This window comes from Macadamia integrifolia, chromosome 10 (assembly GCF_013358625.1).
Source record: "Macadamia integrifolia cultivar HAES 741 chromosome 10, SCU_Mint_v3, whole genome shotgun sequence".
Taxonomy (NCBI): domain Eukaryota; kingdom Viridiplantae; phylum Streptophyta; class Magnoliopsida; order Proteales; family Proteaceae; genus Macadamia; species Macadamia integrifolia.
The window spans coordinates 28,293,242-28,311,752 of record NC_056566.1 but is presented as its reverse complement, the minus strand read 5'-3'; the positions used below and the strand labels follow the sequence as shown (position 1 = coordinate 28,311,752).

General features: G+C 38.8%; 3 protein-coding genes across 7 annotated transcripts; all 3 read left to right on the top strand.

Moving 5' to 3' along the window:
- The first annotated feature begins 1,838 nt into the window (after nt 1-1,838).
- Nucleotides 1,839-7,095, top strand: LOC122090861 (pentatricopeptide repeat-containing protein At3g12770-like). Of its 5 annotated transcripts, XR_006143756.1 has the most exons (3): nt 1,839-5,112; nt 5,445-5,693; nt 6,852-7,095. XR_006143756.1 is itself a non-coding variant. In XM_042660596.1 (2 exons), the coding sequence occupies exon 2, from the start codon at nt 2,516-2,518 to the stop codon at nt 5,012-5,014; it is 2,499 nt and encodes an 832-aa protein (XP_042516530.1). In that variant the 5' UTR covers nt 1,839-2,185; nt 2,438-2,515; the 3' UTR covers nt 5,015-5,355. The 5 variants fall into 5 exon arrangements, 3 of the variants coding, with proteins under 3 accessions (XP_042516530.1, XP_042516531.1, XP_042516532.1); XR_006143757.1 differs by lacking the exon at nt 5,445-5,693; XM_042660596.1 differs by lacking the exons at nt 5,445-5,693; nt 6,852-7,095 and having other exon boundaries at nt 1,839-2,185; nt 2,438-5,355.
- A 3,124-nt stretch (nt 7,096-10,219) lies between these two features.
- Nucleotides 10,220-11,854, top strand: LOC122091991 (bidirectional sugar transporter SWEET14-like). Its single transcript, XM_042662268.1, has 6 exons — nt 10,220-10,367; nt 10,457-10,493; nt 10,625-10,835; nt 10,932-11,093; nt 11,183-11,302; nt 11,386-11,854. Exons 1-6 carry the CDS (start codon nt 10,316-10,318, stop codon nt 11,596-11,598), a joined length of 795 nt encoding a protein of 264 aa, XP_042518202.1. The 5' UTR covers nt 10,220-10,315; the 3' UTR covers nt 11,599-11,854.
- A 1,775-nt stretch (nt 11,855-13,629) lies between these two features.
- LOC122090969 (rRNA-processing protein FYV7) lies at nt 13,630-16,622 on the top strand. The gene is made up of 3 exons (XM_042660746.1): nt 13,630-13,964; nt 15,778-15,890; nt 16,225-16,622. The coding sequence occupies exons 1-3, from the start codon at nt 13,799-13,801 to the stop codon at nt 16,507-16,509; spliced, it is 564 nt and encodes a 187-aa protein (XP_042516680.1). The 5' UTR covers nt 13,630-13,798; the 3' UTR covers nt 16,510-16,622.
- The last annotated feature ends 1,889 nt before the right edge of the window (nt 16,623-18,511 follow it).

Below are 18,511 nucleotides of genomic sequence, written 5' to 3'. Positions count from 1 at the left end.
AATTAGAAGTGATCCAATGAAGATAGAAGCCTCATTGAAGGACCACTTTGTGTCTTGGATTGGAATCTGCTAAGCACCCATGTTTGGGTGGGGCCAATTTACCATCCGTGATAATGGATGATAGCAATCAGTCTATGCAAAGGATCGCTGCGACGGCGCACTGCCTGATCAAAATTGAGATTCACCAAAACAAAGTAATTTGGTCCAAGATGGACCTTGTTTAGCTTGGATGTGCATGAACAACAGAACCACTTGGGCAACAGCGAAGGTTGGGGGAGAACAACATTCCTTCATGACTGAGATCTGGACCACCTCTTTTTCTGTTGGTTTGATTCTGCACCAGTTTTGGTCCTAAACCCATTTAAACTAATACTAAAGGTGAGAGTATATCTTCATTTTTTCTGGACTTTCCTACAACTATTGAACACACTGTAGACATCTTAGATAAACATCAGGGAACAAATTTAAGATCTCCCACCCCCTACCCCCTTTGTGGAAAAGAAAATCAAACTTTCATATTTTTTATTAAAGTACTACAAAGCAGAAGCATCTACTTTTTTTTTTTTTGGCTATTGACGGGTATCCAGACCTTCGGCCTAACTAGTCCTGTGGGCCCCATACTGACCCCATAACCTCATGGACCGGGTGATACTGGGGTTGAATGAGAACCATTTTCTCATTCAACTTTCACTGAAAGTAGTGAAGAACACTAAACACCCACGTGTGAATGGCTCAAGGTGTATCTAGTGGGAGTCGAAGCAGAAGCAGCTACATCTAATGACTTAATGAGTTCATAGTTAGCTTCATCACTAGCATTTGTTTTTTTTTTGGTGGGGAGGGGGCGATGTAAATTTCATTTTCTCTCTTCTTTTTGTCCTTCTTTTCCTCTTCTTTTTGATAGGAGAACAAAGTTAAGATTCTCAAAAAGTGGGGGGGACAAGGACTGCAATTTTTTCAAAGAACAAAAAAACTTAAAAGTAAAAGAAGAAGAAGAAAGAATAATGGCTGGCCAATGGACCTGATATATTTTGTAATCCAAATTTGGGTCTGGCTGGAACCTAGGTTTTATTCAAGTATAATATTTTTGGATTAAGCTATTGCAAAACCACAACAATTACGAACCCGGATTCCCTTCTGGACCATAGACCTCCTACAGTAATCTCACATCATTAATTGGGTGTGGATCTCCCACCTAGAGGTGATTCCCACACCCCTTGAATGGTGTGAGATTGTTGCAGGAGGTCATGATCATGATTTAGGAGAGAATCTAGCCTCACCAATTACCCACCAAATAGAGGTTCATACTTTCATGTCGTTCTGGTGTGTAGAGCCCATTTAGAGTTAAGTGATCCAATACCCCCATATAAGGTCCATTTAGTCCATTTAACCGGATTATAAGTAGTCCAATTAAAATTTAATAATTAACTGACCAATAATAAACAGGATGATATTTACCTAACATCAGTTTGATTAGTTAAACGTGCAGTAATAATGCAGGGGAAAATTGGTCAAGCTCAATTAGCCCGATTGAGCCCGACTGATTGACACCCTTATTTACCATAGACGTATGATACTTGACTGAATTACACCTTGAAATTTATCATGCGATTGATCTAGAATGTTATTTTGTTTCGAAAGGTTCCTAAATGGAGTCATACAAAGGTAACAATATTAGGGGAAGGGAAAAAAATCTTGTCAGGCTGTGTGGACCCTGCACCTAGAAACAAGAGTACATGAAATGACCATCCCACCCCTGTGCGCTACACTTGTGCAGAGGCCACACAGTTTAACAGAGACCTTTGTCTTGTCTCTCTCCTCCATCTCCACTTGTGGAATGGCGTCGCTGCCCTCCAATGCACGATACCACCATTACCCCCTTCTACCTTCCTCTTCCCATCGGTTGCTGAATACTCCATCGAAAGCGATTGCAGTGGCAGGAGGGCGACTTGTCTCTCTTCTTTTTCGGCGAGTGACCATCGGAGGCTGTTGAGTTGATTCTCTGCCCGAGTGCCCCCTTCTTCTTCTCGGTCTCCATTTGGCCTGTGAGTCCATCTCTTCTCTGTAATTTTTACTCAGAGTGGATTGGATTAAGCCATGAGTAATGCATCCCAAACTGGAGTGAACATTTGCCTGAGTTTGAGAAACCCAACTCAAAATTGTAACCTCAAACCTCCTGCTTCATAAGGTAATCCCAAACCCAAAATTCGACATGAAAGACTTAACTTTTTTGGGTTCTGAATGAAACAACTGTTCGATGAGGTTACTATCGAGTCGTTGGGTTCTAAATGAGAACATATGGTCGATGAGGTTACCGTTAATATATTTTTTTCAATCGTTCCAACAATTTTTTTCTGTCGATCCCGTTTTAACTAACTATGCCCCAGCTCGCGCCATTTAATGCTGAATTAGTTTTTTTTATTTGAATCGAGGGTGGCAGATGAGAATCGCGCGCTTTCATGGGGGCGATGGCTTCCACCTTTAAAGCCCAGACATATTTGCTTCCCACCTCGTCTTCATGCCTTATGCCTGTTCATTTCTGCATACCTATCGATTTCTAATATCCAAACCCAAGAAGATACAGAAGATACCCGCCTCTTCATTGCCCTTCTCCACCACTTTCCCATCTGTAAATGAAGATACCCTGTTCAAGTTCAAGTTTAGACTCAATCAATCGCTACCCATCATGCACCTACTACTATCTCGTTTGCGTGAATCCTCCATAACTCTTTTATCTCTTAAAGAGCTCCACGCCCAGATCGTTATCAACTCTCTTTCCTCAGATGAATTTGTTGCCACCAGACTTGTTAATACGTATTCCAATTTCGGTACTTTGAGCGATGCCCGCAAAGTCTTCGATCAAATATGTAACCCGACGGTCTTCCTATGTAATGCCATGATGAGTGGGTATCTTAAAAATGAGCTTTCCATGGAGACCCTTGAATTGTATCGGATGATAATATCCCGTGGTTTAAAAACCAATGGTTGCACCTCTACTTTGGCACTCAAGGCATGCACCAGCTTGTTGGATTTTGAAATGGGTAATAAAATAATGGAAGACGCAGTGAATGATGGTCTGGTGAATAATCGGTTCTTTGGGAGTTCGGCGATAAGCTTCTTGGTGAAACTTGGCAACATTGAGGAAGCTCGAAGGGTGTTCGACGAAATGCCCCATAAAGATGTTGTTTGTTGGAATTCAATGATTGGAGGATATTTGCAGTTGGATTGCCTAGATAAGGCTTTAGATTTGTTTTTCAAGATGTGGGTTTCTGGGATTTTACCAACTGCAGTAACTATCTCAAACTTGATCCAGGTGTGTGGAGGAATAAAAAATTTAGAACTTGGGAAATGCATTCATTCATTTGTGATTGGATTGGGGTTAAATGGTGATGTTTTGGTTCTTACCTCTTTGGTTGATATGTATGGTAAAATTGGTGACACTGAAAGTGCTCGGCGGGTCTTTGATAGAATGTCCTCAAGGACTTTGGTTTCATGGAATGCCATGCTTTCAGGGTATGTGCAGAATAAATTAATTTTTGAATCATTTGAGCTCTTCCATCTATTCACATTGAATGGCATTGTATTTGACTCAGCTACAATTCTTAGTCTCTTTCAGATCTGTGCTCAGCTAGCTTGTCTGAAAGGTGGGAAAATCCTTCATGGTTGTGCTTTTAGAAGAGGCTTTCAATTGAATCTCATTGTGTCGACTGCAGTTGTCGATCTGTATGCTAAATGTGGTGCTTTAAAACAAGCAACTTTTGTTTTTAACGGGATGAAGGAGAGGAATGTGATCTCTTGGACAGCATTGTTGGTTGGACTGGCACAAAATGGCCATGCGGAGGATGCACTGAAATTATTTAGCCAGATGCAAGAGGAGGGAATTGCTGCAAATTCTTTCACTCTTGTTGGTTTGATCCATGCTTGTGCCCATTTGGGATCTCTGAAGAAAGGAAAGAGTGTTCATGCCCATTTGTTACGGCGTGGAATTGTGTTTGATGTAGTTAACATGACAGCCCTCATTGATATGTACGCCAAGTGTGGAACCATAGACTCTGCAGAGCGATTATTCAACAACGGCTGCATACCCAATGATGTTGTCCTGTGGAATTCTATGATAAATGGTTACGGCATACATGGCAATGGATATCAAGCTATTAGAGTCTTTAATCAGATGAAAGAGGAAGGAGTCCAACCAAATGAAACTACCTTCATTTCTCTTCTGTCTGCTTGTAGTCACTCAGGAATGGTCAGAGAGGGGATGCATTTGTTCCAGATCATGTCCACAGACCATGGCATTTCTCCTAGGGAAAAGCACTATGCTTGCTTGGTGGATCTTCTGAGTAGAGCAGGCTGTCTTGAAGAAGCTGAAGACTTGGTCAAACAAATGCCATTTGAACCGGGCAACCTTGTTCTTCAATCTTTGCTGAGTGGATGCCGAACTCATAAGAACATTGCTATTGGTATCCGAACTGCAGATAAATTGCTTAGTTTAGATGCTATGAACCCTGGAATTTACATTGTGTTATCAAATATATATGCTGAGGGAGGGAGGTGGAGTGAAGTAGATTATGTTAGAGATCTTATGAGGAAGAAAGGGCTGAGGAAAACTCCTGGATACAGCTTGACTGAAATAGGAAATCGGGTCCATGCATTTTTTGCGGGGGATGATTCACATCCATACTGGCCAGAAATTTATCGCATGTTGGAGAATTTGAGAATACAGTTAGAATCATTAGGTTACATGCCAGACACTAGTTGTGTGCTTCGTGACATTGACGAGCAGGTGAAAGTGAAGCTTCTGTGGGGCCATAGTGAGAGATTAGCAATTGCATTTGCACTTATAAATACCCCAGCCGGGAGCTTGATAAGGATCACTAAGAATCTTCGTGTTTGTAATGACTGTCATACAGTGACAAAGTATATTTCGAAGATTGTTAGGAGGGGTATCATTGTCAGAGACGCTAACCGTTTTCATCATTTCGTAGATGGGCGCTGCTCTTGTGGTGATTACTGGTGATGCTTATTCACTAAGAAGAGATTGACCCCTAATTGCTAAATATTTCTCCATTTTGTCTGTGGATGATAACATGAAGCTGGAGTTAATTCAATAAACAGGTAACCGAAGCCTTGTATATGGAGAAATTAATATGCAATTATTGTTTCTGTATAAAGCAATGACATGAGAATAGTCATCCCACTGACATAGGACATTAGATTATAGCTGCAAGTTTATATTTTCAATAAGGATTAGTTTTGTATGTCTGCTTTGGGATAGCAATGCTGAAAAGGTGGCAATCCGATATACTTATGTATTATTCTGTGTGAATCTATATTTATACATTAGTACTTTAATTTTCATGTCATAGAGGATCATGATGTAGGTATTGCATTTACTACACCTCATGTATGCCTTTTTCATCTCAAAATACTATACAAATTTGTTTGAGCGCTACAAAGCATCCATCCTTTTGCCCAGAGTTAAATTTAACCAGTAAATGGAGGTCGGAGAGATGTCAGAGCAAAAATATCTGATGCCAGATAACTTGGTTCCATATCATTTCCAAGCTCATCTTGAAGTTGCCCATGGACGGAATTCAGATTGATTCCTGGGCACTGGAACCACGGCTGACATCATGAGCAGCACCACAGTTCCAGTGTGAGAAATGCCTCCTTATATGAACTGCGTGGCCTACCGGGTACCAGCCTTCTTTCACTAGCATTCCTCTTTTAATATGCTTCTTTCTTCTTCTTCAGAGGCAAAACCTCTTCTTTCTATTACTATCAAATTTATAAGTAATGATCCTATCACTGGTATTCTTACCTTCAAAATAATTTGTTATGTCTTATGTGGCATAATATAAAATACAGCAACTTAACTTTCTATGTCAAATCTAAATTTATATGATTTAAATTGTCTTCTCTGTACAAGATTTTGAATTTCAAAACCCTTTTAAGTCGATTGCTATGTTTTTATTAGTTTAGAAAAGCAGGTTAGTGTTTTGTTGATTTTTATCTACTTCCTCTGGAATAAATTTCTTCGTCAAGGGTTTTTCCTTAATTATTATATCTGATAATTAGACAATGGGAAGGGCCTTTATACAAAAGGGGGAAGGGGGGGTTAAATGACACTTGAAGTACCCAACATTTTCAGAAAACGCACTTAAGGTACCCAATGTTTGGACTTTCATGTTTTGGGTACCTCATGTTTTAAGATCCGTATATTTGAGGTACCTAACGTTTCAACAATATTACATTTATGATTCCTTATTTTTCATAATTCCAATTTTACCCCTCCATAACCACTCCCTTCCCTGCTCTCATTCCGGTTCCCTTCCCTTTGTTCCATGCTGCGTCGCCATTGAGAGGGCAGGGGTGAGGCAGGGGTATAGGTAGAGGTTGGGGGGTTGCAGAAAGGCGAGACCAGTATTGAGAAGGGGGGGGGGGGGGAGGAGATTGGGTGGGGTGAGGGGATGTGGGCAAAAGGGACAATGGCAGAGGCTGGGGACTGGTATGGCGGAGTGGGGTTGCAGCAGCGCAGGGAAGCAGAGTGGGTGGGGGTGGTCGCGCAGGGAAGAGGTTGTGGTTTGTCTTTAGTTTTTCCTTGTTTTCACCACAAGAGTTCTGAGAGTGGGGTTGGGTTCAATTTCTCTATTGCAGCACAATGAAATCCTTGGCAGAGGAGCATAAAAAACAGTGTGTGAGAACATATTCCCCATATTAAATTCCCCTCTTACTAATTTATGTTAACAGCAAAATTTGAACTTTGAAGGTTCATTTATGAGTTCTCTGAAGTGGGTTATTTGATAATTTTCTTCTCTGTTTTATGTCTTGTTCTGGATTTTTGGTTTATGCAGTTATAGAGCCTTAGACAAGTATAAAGGGATTGAAGTCACCTGGAACCAAGTCAAGCTTTATGATTTCCTGCAAAGAGCCCTCAAGATCTTGAGAGGCTGTACTGTGAAATCCATCTCTTCAAGACATTGAAGCACAAGAACACCATGAAGTTCTCTACTTCTTGGGTTGATACTGCGAACAGAAACATTAACTGTGTAACCAAGATGTTCAGTTCTTGGACTGTGAGGCAGTAGTTATGTTTGATCTGTTTTCTTCTCTGCTTTGGGACTCTTCTTTTATGCTCTCATTTTCCTACTTTATTGGTGTAGGTACTGGGAGAGACACAAGAGGGTTAACATAGAGCGGTGAAGCATTGGTGCAGATAGATCTTTTGTGGTCTTCTCTATCTCCACATCCATGACCCCACCCCTTCCCCCCCCCCCCAAACCCCCATGATTCGCAGAGATCTCAAGTGCTGGGTGAGGGTGGGGGCAGGAAAGAGATCATCAGGACTCAGGAGTCACAAAAAAGCTCATCAATGGAATGTAGCTTAAAGCTATAGCTAGTAAGAGAGAGAGAAAAGGAGGGGAATGGGATCAAAGAGACGCAGTAGGGATGACAATTTGTACAAGTGGAAACCGTTTTAAACGTAACGGCTAGTGACGTCTCTCCCATCTAGCCCATCTCGCGTGTTAGATATGTCTCTGGATCACGTGTGTTTTCGAAGATTGATTTGAAAAGTAGTTGGGGAAAATTACATAATTACTCATTTTTGGGTTTTCTTTACAAAATTACCCACAAAAAGTTTTGATTAACAAAAATACTCAAAGTTAGGTTTGAGTTTACAAAACTACCCACCTAAAGTTTTAATTAATAAAAATAACCAAAATCATGTTTGGATTTACAAAACTACCCAAAATAGTGATTTTTCATCTTCCACATATAATCATGTATTTTTTTATGATTAAAACTTTGAGCCGGTAGTTTTGTAAACCCAAACTCAATATTAGGTATTTTTGTTAACTTAAACTTTAAATGGGTAATTTTGTAAAGGGAAACCTAATTTTAGGTATTTTTGTTAATCGAAACTTTTGATGGGTAATTTTGTTAAGAGAAACCCAGAAGTGGGTAATCATGTAATTTTCTCAAGTAGTTATCATCAAATTTGAATCATGAATGTAAAACCGCCTTTAAGATGAGGGTTTTTTTTTTTTTTTTTGATAACAAGAGTTTATTAATAGGTAAGGAACAACGTTCCAGTACAATCAGAGCCTTTAAGATGAGGAGGGGTGAGTTATATTAATGGTTGGTGATGCTATTGTTCTGGCGAGGGGGTCATCTGACTCGATCGACCAATTGGGCAAATTTGCCTTTGCCTTTTCCATTTGTTACTTTGATCAAGGGGAAAGCCCGGTTAACCACCTTATCGGTGCAGGTCACATGACCTATAGCTTGACCTACGCTTTTTTAGGCTTACTCTACTCACAGCTCTGTGTTGCGATGCCCCTATGTTCAGACACAAAGGGTTTGAAATGATGATCACATCCTTATGAAATAGAAAAAACCTAATTCCTGTTGATGCCCTTGTGCTCTCTTTCATGTGCTCGAGTGCTCATGCAAGGGCCATGTGACCAAGTATGGTTCTTTTCTTCATTATATATTTCTGTATGATCAATCGGAATAAGGTGTGCTATATGACTTACCACCCAAAAGAAAAACAAAACATGAGGAAAATTGAAATAAAAAAGAACCGCAAGACAATGAGATCTTGAACCAGTTTTACCAAAGCAACAAATCGATTTTGAAGAAGATTATGCAGGATTAGACACTCAAAAATGTAGAAAGAAAAAGCAATTCAAGGGCAATACGGAGTGTTCAGAATAATCTCACGTTGAAAACCTTTGGGACTTTGGATGCCTTCTTCATACATCTGTTGAATTAAACTTGGCATGGATTAAAATATTTGCCAAAAATATAGGGTGGAGAGAAGCTAATGGCTTCAAATTTGCAATTAGAGAGGAATATTGTAGTCTTTTCCAAGTCCAATCATCGCTTGCCCTACATTGTAGTTTACTTTGGCGTGTCAATTACCAGATACAATAACAAACTAAACCTTGGAGATTTTAAAAGAGCTTTGGGTTAGTTTCCTAGGTGATATGCTTTTTTTTTTTTTTTGCTAACGATGGGTATTCAGGCCTTCGGCTTGATTAGTCCCATGAGCCCATACTGACCCCACAATTGCATGGACCGGGTCATATCGGGGTTGAATGAGAACCATTCAACTTTCACTGAAAGCAGTGAAGAACACTAAACACCCCCGTGTGAGTGGCCCAAGGTGTGCCTAGTGGGAGTCGAACTTATGACGTCCGAGTTTACAGCTCGTGCCAAGTTCATTGCTCACTAACTACACTACCCCCTTGGATTTCTTGGTGATATGAATTCTTACAAGGTTGTGTTTGGTATGCATTATTGGTATAGATTTTGACTCTAGATTATATTCAGAAACAAGAAAAAAAAATTGGGTTTCAGAGTGCGTTCTAACTAGATCCAGAATCTGTTCCGAGAATGATTACCCGACACAATCTTAATTATCTATGTTTTGATATAAGACTAATGAACAACCAACAACTCTATTATCTAAACCTCATCACAATGTGAATAATGATGGCTTAATTTGACATGAGAGCCACAAAATGTCTTTCAATTTAAAAAATTTCTCTATAAGTATGATAGGTTGTACTCAGCACCAAAAAGAACAATGGGTTGTTTATAGTCTCATTTACCATCTATTCTTTTCTAACAAACTTCTGATATTTATGTCATCCACCTCCTTGTTAGTACATGTGGATATGAAGTGGGTGATATCTCATTAATCATACACTAATGTACTAATTACCATAAACATGTAATGTGGCACTTTTATTTTGCTTAAATTGAATTATCAAATCCAAAAATAGCTTTCTACATTAAACCACACAATGGAATTTATTCATACTAATTAGAAATGATAGACACATTCCAACCTGAAAATTAATGAAGTTTGTTTTGAAAACCAAGGTCCATCAAACATTCAAATAGATTATATTCCTACAATGCAGGGTTTTAAAAGAGATGTATCCGATCTGGACCGGCAAGAACCGGTTAAGAATTGACCAGAATCGACTAGATTCTGCCCTAACCCTAAAAATGCAGTATGGTTCGACCGGAATCAGGTTTTAATACCCTGCTATCACGTCTTCCCCTGATTTGTCAAGTAGCACTTTATCACTTGGTAGTTCGCCCAGCCCAACAAAGGTTATGGGCTTTATAACATAAACCCCACACACATTTAAGGTTCCAAAGCAAAGCCATATAGACTTGATAGCTAGAACAAAGCTTCTAGAGAAAACTATCTCATCATCTCAACCTTTTGCTATTATATAAATGTAGTCAGGGTGGAGGGTTATCTCAAGCTCCTTGAGTGCCAAAGAGCTTCAATCCAAGAATGGCAATCATCACTGATCATCACACCTTGGCTTTTGCTTTTGGTCTTCTAGGTATCACACATCTCTTCCACTAAACTTTTTCTTTGAGTTATTTCCTCTTAACACTAATCTCTTGTTTTTTGTTTCAAAAACTTCTGTAGGTAATATTGTGGCATTCATGGTGTATCTGGCCCCATTGTAAGCTATATAATATTATATTAATTAATTTAATCAGATATTAATTTATGTGGTTAAGGAGTAAATGATTAGTTTTTATAATTTTCTGAATTTTTCTTCTAACTTGATCTATTTTTTCTCTTCCATTTTAGGCCAACCTTTTATCGCGTCTATAAGGAGAAATCAACAGGAGGCTTTCAGTCAATACCTTACCTGGTAGCACTTTTTAGTGCAATGTTATGGTTGTATTATGCCTTCCTCAAGCCTAATGGGTTTATGCTCATCACCATCAACAGCATAGGATGTGCAACAGAAACCATTTACATAATAATGTACCTAATATATGCACCTAGAAAGGCAAAGGTTGGTAGTCTTATTTCAGTATAGATCTTCAATACCCACATTAACTCATTAGGTTGAAGTTCCCAAAATCCTCCATTAATGGTGTTTCCTTGACAGATCTCCACTATGAAGCTGCTCCTATTGTTAAACATGGTAGTGTTTGGATTGATCCTAACTTTCACAATCATATTTGCTCATGGATCCCTAAGGATTGCCATCGTCGGTTGGATCTGTGCTGGATTCAATGTCTGCGTTTTTGCTGCTCCTCTTAGTATCATTGTAATGCTTAAAACCCATTACCTAATACTGTACTACTTTAATAAGAAAGTAGCATTGTATCCAATGATCCTTCTTCTTTTAATTTGCAGAGGCTAGTGATAAGAACAAAGAGCGTTGAATATATGCCATTCACATTAGCCTTCTTTCTCACACTCTGTGCAGTCATGTGGTTCTTCTATGGACTATTAGTGAAAGATTTCTTCATAGCTGTAAGCCTGGTTACATTTCACTATACAGTAATCATCTCTGAATCCTTTTGCAGACTTGCTAATGGTGTTTGTTTGATGATTAGTTACCAAACGTTCTGGGATTCACATTTGGAATTGCTCAAATGATCCTTTACATGATCTACAAGGACGCGAAGAAAGGCGATGTAACGAAGATTAAGGCAGAGGAATTGGATCCCAAGACTTACCCAAGTGAGGATCAAGTTACACCAATGGAGATTGACACAGGCCCAGGCATTCAAGAAAAATACTTTCAGCCAAGTGACTTAATTGTGTGAGAGAGAGAGAGAGAGAACTGATTTTTGAGGTGCTTGACATATGGAGTTGTGATGGAGGGTATCAGGGGAGAGTAATATTCTGTTACTGTTATACCATTACTCCTCAGACTCTGTACAGCTTCTTCTTCACCATTACTTGTTCTTTCCTGCAATAACTGTTTGTACATTTCATATATGGAAGAGAACAGCTATATATCTATATATATAGTTTTGGGCCATGGTTTTAGCTTCAAAGAATAAAATTTTATTTATGGAATTGCCATTGTCATGGATCAGTATTGATCTCTTCTGCAAATTAGACCAGTAGTTGTCATGAAGGAAAGGAAGAAATCAAGCAGTCAATAACATGAGAACTGTGGGGATCAACTGGGTTTCTATTTTTGGAGTTTGGATTTCTTCTAAACTTTCTCTAATGCAACTTTGTTTTTTAGTGTTTTTTACTCCGCGAATCCATATCACGTTAAATTGATAAACTCAGCCATGTATGGCGGGCAAAATTGACCAAGGGGGTAGCGGAGTTGGCTGGGGACCTTCATCACTAGAAGCATATGAGTTTATGTTTGACTCATCTTATCTCTTTGAGACCATTAACACGAGGGTGTTTAGTGTTCTTCACTACTTTTGGTGAAAGTTGAATGGTTCTCATTCCCTAGTATGACTTAAGCCATGCGATTGTGGGATCAATATGGGCTTGTAGGATTAGTTTCGGCCTGGATACCTGTTGTTAGCGGGGGAGAAAAAAAAAACATCCATAAATCAAATTAATCTCTAATCTACACACACATTAAGTTCACATGGTAAGTCAAATATGGGTGAAATTTTGTCTAAAGTTAGACCCAAGATCCTCACAAACACGTTAGGTTTCAGGCCTTGCCTTTGCCCAAGTGACAAAATAGAGTTTTGAAAATTCTAAAACCTATAAGATACGTGTCAAGCCAAGCCAATGGGAGCACACGAGGGAACACCGTGTTGTTCATACACAAAGGAATCATATGTCAAGGAGGAGAGAGTATGAGACAACACATGATACCAGTAGCTTGAACATCATTTTTCCTTGAATTTATAACAAAGTTTCCACACTAAATGGTCGGCCATGCAGTTAACTATTCAACTGACGATCTCTCATAAGAAAACAGAGAAGAAAATGATCCCCACACTGATGGTGTAGGAATATTTTGTCACTCTTTACATTGTAACCTTGTGAATCTCACATTGACACATTTTCTCTCTATTTTCCAATACCATGAACTAAATCCATAAACATAGTTCACCTGGCAACTCAGAAATACATGTTTTGTTTCAAATCAAGGTAGGGGTGTCAATGGGCCAAGTTTTGGGTTTTACAAAACCCAGCCCAACCCTAAGGTCTCTTAACTCAATCCAAGTCCAGTCCAACTCTAGGTCGGGCTGGGATATCTCAGCCCAAGCCCAACCCTGTCGGGTTTAACCCAACTCAACATGGACTATGATTGGGCTAGGTTTAACCTAATCTAGTCCAACCCAATACTATCTATCACTTGGTAGCTTGATCTTGATGCATTGCAGAGGTCAAAGACCAAAGTTTTTGTATATGTGAAGATTGTGGAAAACGAAAGACCTTTCTCTATAAATAACCATTATAATTATTAGCATATTTATATTATTATATACTTAATACATATGTTTGGGTTGGGTTGGGTTGGGTCGGGTTGGGTTGCGTTGAGACCTCAACCCAGGCCCAACCCAACCCTACCTTGGGCCTTAAAATCTCAACCCCAACCCACCCTATGAGTTGAAATCTCAGCCCAAACCCTATTTAGGCTCAGGGTGGGCTAGGGCTAGTTCGAGCTTTTTTGACACCCCTGGATCAAGTTTTTAAAAGACCGGAATCGGTCTGATTCAATCAGTCCCAAGATCCTCCCTATAACAGGCCCTTAGATTAAAAACACAGCGATTTTAGGGTTTTTAAGCATGAATCGGTTGTGATCGGTCACAGCCGATTCCAGATTCCAGATTCCCGATTCTTAAAACCATATTTCGGATAGCCCAACAAAGACCGACATTAGACCTAAAAACAACAAAGAGAGAGTTTCGGAGCAGGAGTGCAGGACTGCAGTAGAAACCAGAGAGCAGCTTTGTTTTTCTGAGCTAGGGCTATACGGGCAGTCGCAAATTCGATCTGTTCTTGCTTCTTCTCCTAAAATTTCTCTTCACTACAGCGATGAAAGAGCGAAGAGTCAACAATCACATCGAAGGAAATGGAGGGAAGGGTTCAAAATCATCATTCACATTTAAGAAGAAGAAGAGATTGGGAGGTGGAGGTCTACCGCTTGAAGATTTCGCCAATGCCAAATCCAAGAACAGAAACTACAATCCTGCCATCATTAGTGAGACTTGCTTTTTTCTTCATTAATTTCCACATCTACTTGTTATTGGGTTTTAGGGTTTTTTTAGGTTTCCTTATCTTCCCTTTTCGTTCTGGTTTGTTTTGCTTGTCATTTCCTTTTGTCTTTTCGATCAATAATTTTCTGGAGTTCCAATTTCGTGTGTGGAAAATCGGTGGCAACTGCAAAATAACCTTTTTTGGGGAAACGGGTAGGGAAGCAACATTTTGATGCAGAAGAATTAAGGGTTTTGTTTTGTGGTTCAACTCAAATATCAGGTTAGCCACTAAATGGTAGAAGTATAGGTTTGATGCTTAGAACTGATAATGGAGATTGAAGGAAAGAGAGGCTTTTGTAAATTTGGATTCTGATTAAACCTGTAAGGGACGCACTTTGAGTGTATATCATATTTTATGTTTCTTCGTTGCGACTATATCTGCTGGGCTGAAAGTAGGTCCTGTTTATTATTCTGGGAACTTTAAGAATCAAGGATGAGCTGTTGATGACTGGAAACCTTGTAATCTCACTGTGTAAGGAACAGAATACTTAGCTTTGAAAATGGAGGATCCAAGAGTAAATGAAAAAATAAATAAATTAAATAGGCATATGATCTAAGACAAACCATTAGGAGATTGGTTACTGATAAATACTTAATCGTCCTGTCATGAATTTCCAATCTTCCTAGTCCCCAGTTCTGCAGATCATGCAGTGGACAACTGCTGAGGTATGATTTTGTGGGCTGTTCTGAAAAGTGGAAACCAACTACCGCCTTTTGTCTGTTCTGCCTGCTTTCTTCCCCCATGTAATTTGCATGCTCCATTTCTGCATATTGGCTGCTTGTGTGATGTAGTATTCAATTAGTGCAGCCGAATTGGTTGATGCAGCAAGGTTTTTTCCCATTGCTACTGTTACTGCATCAAGAAGTAATCAAAACGGTGAAGAATATACAATATTTTATTAGCTCTTTCTGAGTCTTATTGGTGCAACCGAATTGGTTGAAGCAGCATGGTTTTCTCCCATTTCTACTGTTACTGCATCAAGAAGTAATCAAAACGGTGAAGAATAATGGCTCTTTCTGAGTCTTATTGGGTAGAACTTGTTTTTGGATGTTTATAAATTCAATTAAATGTCTGAATCAGATGAGCACTATTACTTATAATGTTGAGCTCAGAGGTTGTAAATTTGTTTTACTACCTGATTGAGAAAGAGCATTAAACAAGGAGGCAGTTTCTTGGACAGGATGTGGCCAAAAACTAACTGAGCATATTTGTATACCATTGCTTTCCACATCTTGTGGTTTAGAGTAGAAAGTTGAGAGCCTCGTATCAGATTTTTCTTCCACCAAAGTTACTTGAGTTCATTAGCTCATGCTTCTTGGGACTCACAACTTGATTCAACTTGTTCATAATTGATGTGATACCCAAAAAGCCATAGGAATCCTGGAAAAGTGAGATAGCAGAATAAGCAGGCTATTGGATATAATCCCTGGGTTTTGGTAGGTGTGAAAGAGACTTTTCCATTGACCTGAACTGTCATCTTGCAATGGTGGCAGTTAATTATCACACATCATATCTCTTTATTTCTCTCCCTCTCTGTGTGAACATGTGTGTTCATTCTCCCATGAACAAATCACTGAGCTTACTCAACTCAATAAACTTACTAGTTAATTGAATGTTTGGGTCTTGCAGCTACAATGTTTCTTCGCCTTTAGGCAGTTTTCTTTTTCCTCCCCCACCCCCACCCTGCATATCATTTTCCAGTGTGTGTATGTCCATAATTTGTCTTCATGACTAATGACTGTAATTCAATGTTTCAGAGAAGCAAAAGGAGTCGTATAAAAATGCCAAACAAGTGAGCAAGTACAAGAAATTGCTGAAGCAACAAAGTGAAACGGGGAACAATTTTTTGGCAGCCACAGAATCACCAGAGGTTTTTACCTATTTTTCTTTTAGCTTTCAAGCAGACTATTTGATTATTGTTCTTGCTGGGTCCATTAAATCAAGAGAATTGGACATCTTGTTTTTATGGCCTAATTTGGCTGTGGAGGTATTAAGATGGAGTAAATTGCCATTATCCAGGCTAATGAGACACTTCTATTAATCTCATCAACACTGGAAATCTTATGTGAACCATCGTGATTATGATTTTGTTTGATGTGGTTATTGTCTATCAGCTTAGTGTAATATTTAAGATCATTGTCGATCTAATTTTTCTTGTAGCATGATGTGTAACCACGAACCATCATTTTCGACTGTTATTACAGGATAACACCAGAGGTGGAGCTGATATAAAGATGAATGAGAAGAACAAGAAGAAGAAGAGCACGAATAGTTTGGGAGAATTGTATGAAAAGAAGCGTGCAGAGGACGAGAAGGCAAAGATGGAGAGAGAGGCAATCATCCAAGCTAAGAAGGAAGCAAGAGAAGAAGCTGAAGCTCGAAGGAAGGTAGTGAGAGAGAAGATGTTTAAGAAGACGCGATCAGGTCAACCTGTTATGAAATACAGGATTGAGAATCTCTTACAGACTATTCAAGGTTCTACAGATTAGATGGCATCTGCTGCCTACTGTAGCAATTTCTAGTCCAAACTTTTCTGGATGGTCACTAGAAAATCCGAATTTTGTATTGTTTTCTGATCCCTATATTGCTATTTTATCTGGAAGGTAGATGGTACACAAGTCTGAACAAGGTTCGACAGACTCACAATTTGGGTATAGTGAGGATAGAAATCCTCTCCATAGAGCCCATGGACCATAGAGTGATCTCACAACTGGGTGACCTTGAGATGTGTGCCCAAGACCTCCCGGTTGTGAGATCACTCTATAGTCCATGGGCTCTATGGAGAGGATCCAGATCCAGTATAGTGACAGTCATTTTAGTTGTTGCCAATTTTGCCAAGGAAAATTCATCCAAAAAAAAATTAAAAATTGCACATCTCCTACATCAGTGCAGGGGTCATTTAGAGCGCCCGTGAAAGCTTTAAGGGAAAATTACATGATTACCCACTTGTGGGTTTCGTTTTACAAAATTACTCATCAAAAGTTTCAGTTAACAAAAATATCCAAAATTAGGTTTCCCTTCACAAAATTACCCACTTAAAGTTTAAGTTAACAAAAATACCTAAAATTGAGTTTGGGTTTACAAAACTACCCACTCAAAGTTTTAGTCATAAAAAAATACATGATTATATGTGGAAGATGAAGAATCACTATTTTGGGTAGTTTTGTAAACTCAAACCTGATTTTGGGTAATTTTATAAATTCAAACCTAATTTTGAGTATTTTTGTTAACTAAAACTTTTTGTGGGTAATTTTGTAAAAGGAAACCCAAAAATGGGTAATCATGTAATTTTCCCAAACTTTAACAAGGGTGGGATATTTATATCTCGTAGGGGCTGAGTCAGTTATTTCGTTGGGGGTTGTGTCTGACCAGAGGAAACATGTTCTTAGACATGCTCCATTTTTTCCTTTCCAAGGGATTGTTTTCCCACGATGCCAGTGAGGATAATCTCTCACACCACAGCAATGGTGGAACTGAAAAGAGTATCAAACGAGGGAGACCACTACACATACATTGTGAGAATATTTTTTGATAATAATAGAAAAAAAACTGCCAGGGCAATAGACACCGGCATCATACGGAAAATTTTCTCATTTTAATAAGAAAAAATTTATTAATGAGAGGAAAAATAATAAAGAAAAAGGGAAAAGCTTCCCACAACACCAGCATGTCGAACACTTTTACACACCACCAAATATTTGACATATCTAAAATAGCAACTCATCTTGGAAGGTTCAAAAGGGGGAATTCTCATACGCCTGCGTAAAAAACCACTACCAAATATTTGAAATATCTAAAATAGCAACTTATTGAAGGATCGAAAGGGGGAAATCTTCATATGCCTACATATGAAAAAAAAAAAAAAAAAAAAAAAAGGGAATAGTGAAATGTGTCAAAAAACACTCCTGTTGGAAGATTCGAAAGGGGATCCCTCAAACGCCTGCATAAAAAAAAATGATGAATAGTGAAATGTGTCATATAACATTCATGTTGGAAGATTCAAAAGGGGAAACCCTCACACGCCCACATCAGAAAACAAGCGAAAGAGGGAACCTTCTCCCTAAAGAAAATGTGCATCTGAGGATTAGATAAAATTAAGAGTATATAATTTGGATTAACTGAATATATGTTTAACTCTAATCATAGTTTCCTCTTGGGTTGTTTTGGTCATATACAATTCTTATGTGTTTGTTAAACTTTTTTTCTCATATATTCTGATGGGTACATGCGTCAATAGCTACTTCTGCTTCATTATGGTAGTTCAATTGGCTCTATCAAGGTATTTATGTCCCATAAATGGTCCCTTGGAAATTTAGGGCAAAACGTTGGTCCTGTGTCTCATTTTTAAAGCTTGAGTTGAACCATTATAGCCCAAAACAAGTAAAGCCCAACTACAATAGGCTCTCATACTCATTTGCAAAGTCAGCCCATTTGCACCTTTAATCTCCATCTTAAAACCCTTACCTTTTTAAGAGAAACACTATATTCTAT